At 38.6% G+C, this 13011-nt stretch overlaps 1 protein-coding gene across 2 annotated transcripts in view; it reads left to right on the top strand.

Moving 5' to 3' along the window:
- The window catches only part of LOC132830689 (MAGUK p55 subfamily member 2-like), a 196488-nt gene that overhangs the window by 156918 nt on the left and 26559 nt on the right, over nucleotides 1-13011 (top strand). For both annotated transcript variants that reach the window (XM_060848495.1, XM_060848494.1), the window contains 2 exons: nucleotides 5674-5805; nucleotides 11941-12049. In XM_060848495.1, the coding sequence (XP_060704478.1) occupies nucleotides 5674-5805; nucleotides 11941-12049 (241 nt within the window). The remainder of the gene's footprint in view (nucleotides 1-5673; nucleotides 5806-11940; nucleotides 12050-13011) is intronic.

Genomic DNA, 13011 nt, shown 5'->3' on the forward strand with positions numbered 1-13011 from the left:
CTATTGACCGCACCATAATCAGCTCTTCTGTGATGAGTCATATAATCTTGCCTATCAAGATTTCATTATAAAAAAAGTCCATTATGATTTGTGTTGCAATTGAAAACAACAGTGTTTTGTATTGGGCATGGTAATTATTTTCCATAGTCAGGTACTTACAATGAATGTTTCTGTAAGTGTGTTAATTAGTAACTCATTACTGTTGATTGTAAAATAGTTTTAATTTTATATTTAATTGCATCCAATAACTGCAGATGAGTGGGTAAATGCTGATTAGAAATACATTTCTGATCATATTGAATTTGTAATGTATTATAGCAACACCTGGTGGTCACTTTGCAAATATACTTTTGAGTCACTGACCACATAGACAAGGACTTAGAATAGAAATCCTACAGTCCAGAATATGGCCATTCAGCCTATTGAGTCTGCACCAACCCTCTGAAGAGTATCCCACACAGATCCAGCTTCTCATCTTATCCCTATAACCCCACATTTACCATAGCTAATCCACCAAGCCTGCACATCCCAGACAATTTAGCAAGGCCTATTCAACTAACCTGCACATCTTTTGAGTGTAGGAGGAAACCAAAGCACCCAGAGGAAGCCCACACAAACTCACAGAGAGCAAGAGCATGCAAGTTCCACACAGACAGTCACTCAAGGCTGGAATCAAACCTGGGTCCCTGGTGCTGTGAGGCAGCAATGCTAACCACTGAGCCAATGTGCCATTTGTTTGAGTAGTTCTAAATTAAAAGAGTGGTGCTTCAATTTCTTCATTGCCATCTACTAATATGGTTTTTGACAGCCTTCTGCTCTGCAGTGCAATGACCTTTCAAGAGGGACTGACAGCCTTGAAGAGCTGGAGGCTAGCAGGAACTAATGCTAACCTCTCGAGCTCTTAAATCCCATACTTCATATGCAGCCATCATGCAGTGCTGGGCACCTGAAGCAACATGAAATATACGTGCTGTCTGCCTCAGACAGAAAAAGCAATGGCAGGTCATGAATTGTGACCTCTGTGTTCAAAAATTGAGCAATCTAATTTTTCAGCCAAGGTGTTCTGATTTCCAGTATTCCTCACTAAGATGTTTTGATCAAAGAAGCGTTGCCTCTTCATCAGATAAAGGAAGAGAGAAGCACACAAGCATAGCATTTATAACGAGGGAGATCAATGGGCAGAGAGATCAAAAGTGTGAGTGGAGTGTCGAAGGGAAGCTGTAACTAAGTGCATCTGTTCTTGCAGGACCTTGGCCAGCTGCCACTTGCATGGTTAGTCATTAGTTGCTCATCTTGAAGAATGCGGAGGCAGTGAGAAATAATTATTGTATTTCAATTACATATGAAGTCCTTCTCCCTGTTTAATGCATTTGGACATCCTCAGCTTATAGAACATGGATTGTAATGGTTGTATTCACATTGTGCATTTTATCGCTTACCTGTTAGCAAGATGGTTACACAAAAAGCAGATTGTGAGAATGCCTTTTGCTCATTGTGAGCATTTTGCTTCCTAGGTTACTGAACGATGATGGATATTCAAGTAAATGTGCACTTCTAGTGATAAGTGGCTTTGACTGAACCAGTGTAAAAAAGGGGGGAGTTTTAAAGATTTGAATGTTGTGCTTGTATTTGTGTATTCCATGATCTTTTCTGCTCTGTCATGTTACAATTTGACCAGGTCAAGCAACAGTCATAAAATTAGCTCCAGCCCCCACCCTCCGCATAACTGAAATTATAAATAGAGACATGGAATGTAAATGCAAGGAAGGATGCAGCACCACTACAAATCATCGGTCAGACTACATTTGGAGTACTGTATTGTGTTCGGTTCTGGACACCTTATTTAAGTAGGATGTTAAAGTCCTGGAGACAGTGCAAAGAAGATTTACTAGAATGACATCAGTAATGAGGGATTTTAGATACAAGGGAAGAACAGAGAAATTGGGCTTATTCTCATTTGACAAGGTAAACAAAAACACTTTGTTTCCACCAGTTGGTATATCAATAACTAGGGCTCACAATATCAAAATTGTCAGCAAGAGAGCTCTGAGTGAATTGAGGCAAAACATCTTTAGCTCAGAGAGTTGTTAGGATTTGTGGGAGAGTGGTGCAGGCCTATTCCATGCGAGCTTTAAATGAGAGTTGGATATATATTTGAAAGTGATAAATTTAGAGGGCTATGGAGACAAGGCTAGAAAATGTGACCAGCTGGGCTGCTATTTTGGGAGCCAGTACAGACATGATGACTTCCTTCTGTACTATTAAATTCGATGATTTTATGAAACCTTACCCCCAACAAGTCCATCATCAATCTAATTTCCTGCTTGTGACCAAAGTAGAAACTTTACCTAATGAAATAAATATACCTGTATTGTATAAGATTTTTCCAACTCAACGTTGCTGCTTTAAACAGCATGACCCATGCCTGTGGTCAATGAAGTACACTGTGCAACTCCGATCTAGAATGAGTTTTACTATGTAAAGAAACTAAATAGTGCTTGAAATTGTACAATGATTGCAATGTGAAATTCCAGTACTGATATTTAAATTAACATCTGTGGAACAGCATCGCTCATATTTGTAAACTTATAAGGCTTAACATTCTTCTTGCTTTAGCTCCAAATATGCATAATTTTATATTTCTCTCCTACCTTGACTCTCCTCCATAAGATTCACCTTGTTCTACCTCAACCTTGTTCCCATTAACTGCTGATCACCTAACTTCCCTTCTTAGCCCTTAAAATGATACATAGGCTGAACTGAAATAATTTTCTTTGGACCCCACCACGAAATGTTCTCTCATTGAATCCATTCCTCTTCCTGTCTGTTCACAATCTTTACATTCTATTCAATCAAGATACACCAAAATAATAAAGAAAGAAGGTTACTACATAAAGTAAATAAAGAAAATTCCATTAGAATATGACTAGACACATGAGGAGCAATTTCTTTTATACAGAGAGTTGTTCGTATGAGAAATGAACTGCCAGAGAAAGTGGTGCATGCAGGTACAATTTGTACAATTCAACGTTTAAAAGACGTTTGGATAAGTACATGAATAGGTAAGGTTTAGAGGGATATGGGACTGAGAGTGTAGTGCTGGAAAAGCACAGCAGGCCAGGCAGCATCTGAGGAGCAGGAAGATGAAGGGCATTTGCCCGAAACACGATTTTCCTGCTCCTCAGATGCTGCCTGACCTGCTTTGCTTTTTCAGCACCACACTGTCGACTTTAGAGGGATATGGGCCAAACGTGGGCGAGTGGGACTAGTTTAGTTTGGGAAACTTGGTCAGCGTGGATGGGTTGGACCGAAGGGTTTGTTTCTGTGATGAAAGACTCTCTGACTCTATAAAGATGTAAACAATAATATTCCATAACTGCTGGAAATTAAATGGGCAGCAATAGGAAGCCCTAAGGAATCTTAGGTGTGTATGAGAAAAGGGATTTTGAAACTGTAGAAGTGAAACAAGAGGAGTATATTCCCTCAGAACAGTCTAGAAAAGGGGAGATGGCTCAGGATAGTCAAGTAAATTGTGACTCAGTTGTAGATTTGAGATTTTTTTTTATTCGCAGGATGAGGACATCACTGACTAGGCCAGCATTTATTGTCCATCCCTAATTGTCCTGAGGGCAGTTAAGTGTCAACCACATTGCTGTGGGTGTGGAGTCACATGTAGGTCAGACCAGGTAATGATGGCAGATTTCCTTCCCTAAAGGACATTAGTGAATCAAATGGGTTCTTCTGACAACCGGCAACGGATACATGATCACCATTAGACTCTTCATTCCAGATTTTACTTTTCTAGGACCCGAAGCTTAGAGTAAAGGGAAGACGTTTTAGAATGGAGATAATGAGAAATTCTTTCAGCCAGAGAGTGGTGAACCTGTGGAATTTCTTGCCACAGAGGTTTTGAGTATATTTAAGACTGAGAGAGAGAGAGAGGTTCTTCAGTATCAACGGTTACAGGGAGAAAGCAGGAGAATGGAGTAAAGAAGCATATCAGCTATGATTAAATGGCAGAGTGGACTCGATGGGCTGAATGGACTAATTTCTGCTCCTATGCCTTATAATACTTACTTAAAGGTGTTGCTAAATTTTGCCATACATGTCAGGACCCCCAACCATCAATTAAACTTGCACCTTTAATTCTAATGCTAGCTTTTCAAAGTACAATTTAGCAGTCTTAATAGATGATGTAGGACTCCTAACAAAAACCAGGAGTGGGAATCAGTCTCTTTATTGCAATTATGGAATGTTTCAACAAAATTCCCTGAGGCAGTGCCTTTGATAAAAATGAAAGAAAAAAACGGTGTTGGAAAAATTTGTTCAGTTTTTAATCAAGATTTGAGTTATCCAAGGAAATGCCACCAAGTCAAGATGCAATATTCAAAGAAGTAATGAATAGCTCAGTAAAACTATTTATATTTTCATCTCATCATCCACATTCCCAAGGAGCATTATAAAGATGAAATCAAAGTTTAAAGACCACAGTTAGAGCTGTTGGTAAGGAATGTCTATTGAGTTAACTTATGAAAGCTTTTACACGATCTTAAATTATCAAATGTAAATAAGCCAGAGAAACATCTTTGGTCATACATGATGTTAATGTCGGGGATACAGAATCATATTCAATTTGTTGATTATTTATTACAGAAAATAATCTACAAATTACCTTAGCCAAGTTTTCATAACAAATATGTGAAACCATTTTGTTTGACTTCAATGCTAGAACAAAGCGATTTGAAATTTATTCACATGACAGGAAGAGATAATAGTGTTATAACAGATATTTTAACAATAACAAATATGAAGAAAAAAAGTATTGTCATCAAACTGGGCTGCGGTAGGAGATGATTGGATGGAAAATTCTTGAGTATTTAATGTAAATTGACTGTTATCATAAAAGTAAAATCTTTATATAGAGAGAGTAGATATAATGATAAGAGGAAATTGTAAGCAAAAGATGAAAATGCCTCTTAAAGATACCTTTTTTCCTTTGTTAAGTATGATAAAGGTTCTTATTATTGTTAAGGGAGCTCAAGTTCTAAAGTGAACAAATGACGTGTAACTTTAAGTTTGATTTGTATTTCTATTTTGTATATGTTTCTAAAAGTGGAAGACAGACTTCAAGTTTTGTTTTTGAGATTTTTGAGAGTTTTGGTTCCAGGAAGTCTCAAGTTTATTTATACATGTATTTTGCTCAAGTATTTACAGTTTTGCAATAGAGTTGGGACAAACAGTTCAATAATTCACTGTATGAAAAAATGGTAGAGAAAGTTGTGATATTGCCCAAATAGCAAAAAGAAAACTCTCGAATCTGACTTGTTAGACTACGACAGCTGGAGCCAAAAAATGACATGGTTTTGTAAATAATGAAGTTGGGCTTTAGCCAGGTCAGCTGGATGATGGTTTATAATACCGAGTTACACCAAACAGCACAGGTTCAATTCCTGTACCAGCTGAGGTCACCGTGGAAGTCCCACGTTCTCAACGTCACCCCTTGCCTAAGACATGGTGACCCTCTGGTTAAACTCACCACCAGTCATGTCTCTCTCTCTAAAGAGAAAGTGAGACTATGGTGACTCCTTTATAAAATCCCACAGTTAAGTCACACCCATTCCTAAGTATATTACTAGAGTACAATAACTCTGTTACTGCTTTTAAATCTTTCAGGTCTTTGTGAAGTGCCATTTTGAGTATGAGCCTACCAATGATAACCTGATCCCATGTAAAGAAGCTGGCTTGAAGTTCACTTGTGGTGATATTCTACAGATTGTGAATCAGGAAGACCTCAACTGGTGGCAGGTAAGCCCAGTCACTATGTCTGCTACTCTGCTGGATTACTGGAACAAACTCTTCCAAAAGGGTTAATTTTTATTTGAATTGAATTGACTGACTCATTCACCTTTGACCCCCCTTCCCAACTACATCTTTGTTGACCGCTGACAATCACCCTGACCAAACTAAGCTCCCCCATGCAAGCCCGAACATATCAGTCCATAGAATTGTACCCTTCTGAACCTAATAAGCCTCTGACCTGACTCACTAACCTGACCCTTCACCTCCAGCAGTCTGATGCCCACCTCCTCCAGGCCCCCAGGCTATGTAGTATGCTGTATGTCACTTTAACATCTTGGAAGTATCAGTTTTTAGACTTGGTCCTATTTATACATCATGAGTTTTTCTTAAGCAGTTGTTGTCCTCTTTCAGTACAGAAACCACCCTTATCAAATTCACAGATGGTTTCCTATCTGTCTGTGTTAACAATAGAATCATGAATTATAGAATCCCTACAGTGTGGAAACAGGCCCTTCAGCCCAACAAGTCCACACCAAACCTCTGAAGAGTAACCTACCCAGACCCATTCCCCCTACCTTATATTTATTCCTGACTAATGCACCTAACCTACACATCCCTGAACACTATAGGCAATTTAACATGGCCAATTCAGCTAACCTGCACATCTTTGGATTGTGGGAGGAAACCGGAGCACCTGGAGGATACCCATGCAGACGGGGGGAGAATGTGCAAAGTCCACACAGACTCCAAGGCTAGAATTGAACCAGATCAATGGCACTGTGAGGCAGCAGTGTGAACCACTGAACCATTGTGCTGCCCCTCAATAGACTCTCCTCTTCTTCTCCCCCTCTGCACTTATCTGCAGCCCATGGCACAATTGACCATAGCATCCTCCTCTAATGCCTTCCCTCCATTATCCAACGGGTACTTTATTCTTTATTCTTTATTCTTGTATGGGATGTGGGCTCCCTTGGCCAGGGCCAGCAATTATTGCCCCTTCTTAGTTGCCCTTGTGAATTGGTTCTTGGCTATTTCAGGGGCAGTTTTGAGTGAGCTTTGTTGCTGTGAGTCTGAAGTCACAGTTGGTAAGGATAGCTGATTTCCTTCTCTAAAGGGGAACCTTAGTGAACCAAATAGATTTTTCAAACAATCAACTCGGGTACCATAGGGATGAGCTTTTAATTCCAGATTTTATTTATAAATGACAATAACTTGTTCAAAGATATGGGTTTTAAGGATTATATTGCAACATAAAAATGTAGTTTGTTTACATATATATGACATTAATTAAATTCATATTCACCTCTTGTTTTAAAAAAGTCTGTTTTAACTCAATAGCATTCTTGCTTCACCTCTGCAATAGTGGGATTCATGATCTTGGGCTCCGGATAGCTAGTCCACATGCCACCACCTACTGGATGGGAGTGTACTTGTCAGGCTGCATTCCCATCTATCCAGCTCTGGCCAGAGAATCAGCTGACATGTCATCTATCCCTGCTTCTGACTTGTTACATTTGATGACCCTTCCCCCAAGGCTGTATCCTTGGACTCTTCATCCACGTGATTCCCTCAGTGATGTGTAAAAACATAGCATATGTGTGAATAGTACACAAATCATCCATCTGTCAAGACCTTTTCACTGCCTCTTAATTTTCTAACTGGTGTTAAACATCCAGTGCTCAATCATCAGATACTTTCCTTAAACTAAATATTGCGGTTGTCAAAGGCTTTGTTTTCCATCCCCAAAGCAACTTTCATTCTCTTGCTAGCAACATCCCATACTCTGGCAATTCTGGTTCAAACATTAGTGCTGTGTTTGATCCCTTCAGGAGCTTCCAGTGTATGTTCATTCCATCAACAAGACTGCATTTCTAAACGTGAAGTGTGGCTGGATTTCATCCCTACCTTGGGTTAAAACTCTCATTCATGCCTTGTAACCTTTATCCTAGAGTATTCCAATGTAGTTCCCACTGGACACACATTCTGCACACCCTGAAGTTTGAGATAATCTGAGTGTATTGTAATCCATTCACTGCCACCCAATTCCTGACCTACACTGACCTCCAGTTAAAAAAATCTCCATTTTAAAAATCACATCCTTTGTTTCAAATCACTCCAAGACCTTCCCTTCCTGTCTTTGTAATCTCCATTACATCCTCGTGTGAATCCCTGACTTTGCCCCTTTCACCATTGGCAGGAATGCCTTTGGCTGTCAAGGCATGAAGCCCTGGAATTCGCTCCTGAAACATTTGTTGTTCACTGTGTCCCATTCCACCTTTAAAATGCTACCTTCTAACAATGCAGTACTGCCTCAGTCAGCTCATGTCACTGGAGTTGGGTTTGACCTATCAAACTTCTAACTCTAAAGAAAGAATGTTATTGAGTTAAATCTGGCCATTATAATTTGGAACAAGAAATGAATGTGAGCTTGATTAATGTAATTATTAACATATATATATATAAATAATCTGTATTTTTGTGCAATCCTTAATACCTATCTCCTTGAACAGGTTACCATCATTTATTCTCAGCTGGCCCTTATTTGATGTCATTTCAAACATTGGCTTGAAAATATTCCTTTTCATCTTGGGCATTATAATACTGTTTAATCTTATATGTAAACATTAAGAGACTTCATCTTTACAGGCACTATGTACTATAGTGAATACAATGTTGCTATTTCATCTAACAGTTAGTCTACAAGCTGCACTCACTCTCAGAAATCAGTTGGTTTTCTGTAATGCCTGCTTCATGACTTACTATGTGTTTTACTGTTATAAATAAACTAATCCACTAATCAGTCCCTGACAAATGATTGATTATTCACCTATTATCATTAAGTTGTAATAAAGATATTGATATTTATTTTTCTTTGAATGTTTCATGGAATATGGGCCAAGTCTGGTAAGGCCAGCATTTGTTGCCCATCCCTCATTATCATTGAACTGAGTAGCATGCTAAACCATATCAGAGGTCAGTTAAGAGTTATCCACATTGCCGTGGGTGTGGAATGACATGTAGGCCAGATTTCCTTACCCAAAGGATATCTCTAAACCAGATGGATTTTTACAACGAGCAGTGACAATTTCATGTACTGTTATGGGCCAGACCAAACTCCCTCAAAATATTCAGAAGTTAGCCCAGACCCTAACTTTTCTTATGTTAAAGGTAAATGTAAAGTGTTGCATTCCAGATGCAATTCAATTTGTCAAACTACCAAATTTAAACAAAAACACACTTTGTTCATCCACTATAGTTAAAATGCAACAAAAGAAAGAAGTCATTGGAATAACTTAACTCAACTGAAACATTTAACAGAATAATAGATACAGTACCTATTACTAATTAACTGTTCCAATATAGTTTCATTCCATGAACACATCCTTGGCAAAAGGCAAATTTAGAATAAAAGATTGTCTCACATGCAACTCCAGTAGCAGGAAGCGAGCTTTTGGCTGTAACAAAGAGAGGGAAAATTAGCTTCCACTTCTTCAAGAGCCCAAAGACAAATGCTGAAAGCTAAAACTAAACATCCTGGTTCTGTGGAAGCTTGTCCACACCCTTAGAGGCTGCTTCTACTGTTCTAACTTTACAAAGAAAACTCAAGGCCTCACAAGATGTTTACTTTAGTGTTGCTGATAGATTGCTCATTACCTCTGCTTTAAAACCTATCTTCAAAAAAAACCCTGGACAAAAAAAAATGCCTCTTAAAGCCATAGTATTGGCACAGTACATCACTGGGACTAGCTTTACAAGATAGAAGTAGTTGTTGCCATTCCTATCAATGAAGGAATATCAATATGCTTGGCTTGGCTTGATCTGGCCTGGCCTGGCCTCGTAGAGAAAGAAGCAGAGAAACACAGCAAATAAGCTTTCCATGTTGAAGCATGGACATTGACATTAAAATCTAATCTAATCTAATATATTAATTTAAACATCTCCCAAGAAAAAGGTCACAGCAAAAAACATACACTACATCGCAAACCCAGAAACCATAAACACCTTAAGATCTAAATTGTATATTCATTGACATTCTTGCTGATATACGGTGTGGGTGATTATTTGGGTTTTTTTGCGAGTTGACTACTGTGCCATAGTTGATGAATGTATCAGATGCATTGGAGCCATTAACACATAAATCTCACCATAAATGGAGATTATCAGATGTGAATTAATGTCTCTGTTGGGACATCTCAATACTGAACCACAGCTGTTGACATTTGAAATTTATTTGAAATATCAGATAAATCATTCGGGATCTTCTGGGAATGGAAAGACATCAGGAGGAGGTAACACTTGTAATATAGCTTCTCATGACAGCATTTTGTATGAGATAGATCAGGAATGAAAAAGATTATTTAGCTCACTCCAATTATAATTTTTTTTCTAATTCAAGCTTACCAATAACAGTCAATTCCACTTGTATTTGTGCTGTATACTGGATATTGGCATCAAATAATTTAAGTTCTTTTTACTCTAACCAAAACCCAAACTCTAATCCTAATATTGCTGTTATCATTCTATCTTCTATATACTTCCGGGTTAAAAATTGGTAATTTCTGTGACTTTTTTCCCTATTTATTGCCTGACCGTTTACTTTGTATTCAGGCAAATCCCAATGAGAATGCTTCACCATCCCGAGGTGTCCATTTTTGGTGTTTGGTTTTTGGTGTCCATTTTTTTAACTCAATGACTCACGTTAATTGATCCAAACCTTGCTGTAGCAGCCCACTGAATGGTGTACCCTGTTATAAACATAACTAGGTCAATTCAATCCCAGGATATCTTCCTCTGCAAGCTGCTGGAATTGGAAGCTTAATGAACAAGGCAGGTGTATCTTAACCAATCAAATAATAGGATGGTCAAGAGAACAGCCCAATGATTTAATGAGGAAATGTAGGTCAGAGTAATGACTTCCCTGTCAAATCAAGTTCATGAAGAGAATTGAAGAGATGAAAAAAAAACAAGCTAGAGAAATAAGCGAAACATTGAAGATGTTACCTCAGTAAGATTTAAAATCTTGTGAAATGAAAATTGCCCATTTGTAATAGTCAATTTTCTCTGCCAGAGATGTTAGCTATTCAACACTTGGTGTGTTGTTTAAAGGTATATGTGAAATGAGCAAATATTAACTTTACTTCGCAAGTCACTCTGCTTTTTTGTTTTTGCTCACTCGTGGGATTCCCTTGCATCTGGCCAGCATTTATAGCTCGTCCCCAGTTGCCCTTGAGCTGAGTGGGTTTCTAGGCCATTTCAGAGGGCAGGTGAGAGTCAACCACATTACTATGGGTCTGGAGTCACAGGTAGGCCAGACAGGTGAAGCTGGCAGATTACCTTCTCTGAAGGACGTTAATGAGACATTTGGATTTTTCCAACAATCAGAAATCATCAGTAGAATCTTAAAGCAGATTTTGTTTTCAATTGAATTCAAATTCCACCAACTGCCATGGTGGGATTTAAACACAGGAACTTAGCTGAGTTTCTGGCTTAGTCGCCTTGCAATAATACCACAAGACCATGCCCTCCCTTATAGAACTTTAATTAAGAAACCGCACAGCAAGCTGCTGTTTTCACGAAGGTAATTTACTTAAATGTTAATATGGGAGCATTCCTCCCATTCATGGGCAGCATGGTGGCTCAGAGGTTAGCACTTTTGCCTCACAGCGCCAGGGACCTGGGTTCAATTACTGCCTCAGGCAACTGTATGTGTGGAGTTTGCACATTCTCCCTGTGTCTGCGTGGGTTTCCTCTGGGTGCTCTGGTTTCCTCCCACAGTCCAAAGATGTGCAGGTTAGGTGAGTTAAATGCAAAATTGCCATAGTGTTAGGTGAAAGGATAAGTGTAGGGGAATGGGTCTGGATGGGTTGCTCTTTGGAGAGTCAGTGAGGACTTGTTGGGCCAAAATGGCCTGTTTCCACACTGTAAGTAATCTAATCTAATCTATCAAATAGTGAATCTACACATCTCCTATAGAAATGGTTTAAGCTTGAGGATACAACAGCAACATTTCCTTCGAGCAGGGGACCTTGAAGTTTTCCACTCATGAGATGCTGTTATAAAATGTTAAACATTAAGACTATGATTGGAATTAAAGAGTATCATGGAGTTTTTTCTTATCTTTTTTACTCTCTTGCCTTTTAGGCCTGTCATGTGAAAGAGGGAGGAAGTGCGGGCCTTATTCCCAGTCAGCTGTTGGAGGAGAAGAGGAAAGCTTTTGTGAAACGAGACTGGGATTTTTCCAGTTCTTCTGGTAAGCATGAAGTGATTGAGATGTCATTAGCTCCCATTTCATTCTATGAAACAAATTCTGATATTCTTGCTAAATTGAGTTAAATTGCAGTAGAATACTTCAGGGTAATAATCTATAACTGCTTTCATAGGCATTGAAAGATACGAAAAGATCAAAGTTTATCTCGTTGATCTTCTAATGGCCTAGTAATGGGAAGATGTAACTAACAGGACGATAAATGACTAGATTGGCGCAAAGATCATGTCAAGATGTACAATAAAATGGTTTAAACTATCTCTCAGGAACAATTAATTATCTCAGTTCTCATGCCCAGTGAAGAAATGTCATACTCATAACTTTTAAAATTTCAACCTAAAACACTGGAATAGTTTGCAACTGACTTTTCACTGAAACTGGACATGATGGCAATAAATATGGGCAAACATTGTATTTGGAAAAGGGAGCCATGAGAAGCCAACAACAACTGAAAATCCTGGTCTCCTTTTTAACATTGAAGGGCAGAATGAGACAAAAGCAATAGAAAAGACAATGACATCAGTGCCTTCGCAACCAAAGACCATAACACTGTGTGTTCTTGAAGCCTGCACCCCTTTGGGCCAATCAATATAACAAACTGAACTCCTGGTAACGAGACTAGCAGCAACTAACTTTGTGATTTGTAGGAAGTGCAAAAGTAACAATGGGATATGCCTTTGGTTACTGAATGCCTAAAAAAACCCTTCAGGAGAGAAAATATCTTCTACAGCACCCTGAAACATTTGATTACCAGAACTAGTCAATTTTGTGAAATATGGGAGACGGTAAACTTGCAACAATGCACAAAAGAGGGTCCATGCTATTTGTTATTTTTCTTCACATATATATCCCAATTTTATTTTCAAATCGCTTTTGATATTCAGTTTGTTCAGTGTTTGCACACTTAAGTTGTTATTTTGCATGTTGCTGAAAATGCAGTCATTACA

Source organism: Hemiscyllium ocellatum, chromosome 32 (assembly GCF_020745735.1).
Source record: "Hemiscyllium ocellatum isolate sHemOce1 chromosome 32, sHemOce1.pat.X.cur, whole genome shotgun sequence".
Classification (NCBI taxonomy): Eukaryota; Metazoa; Chordata; class Chondrichthyes; order Orectolobiformes; family Hemiscylliidae; genus Hemiscyllium; species Hemiscyllium ocellatum.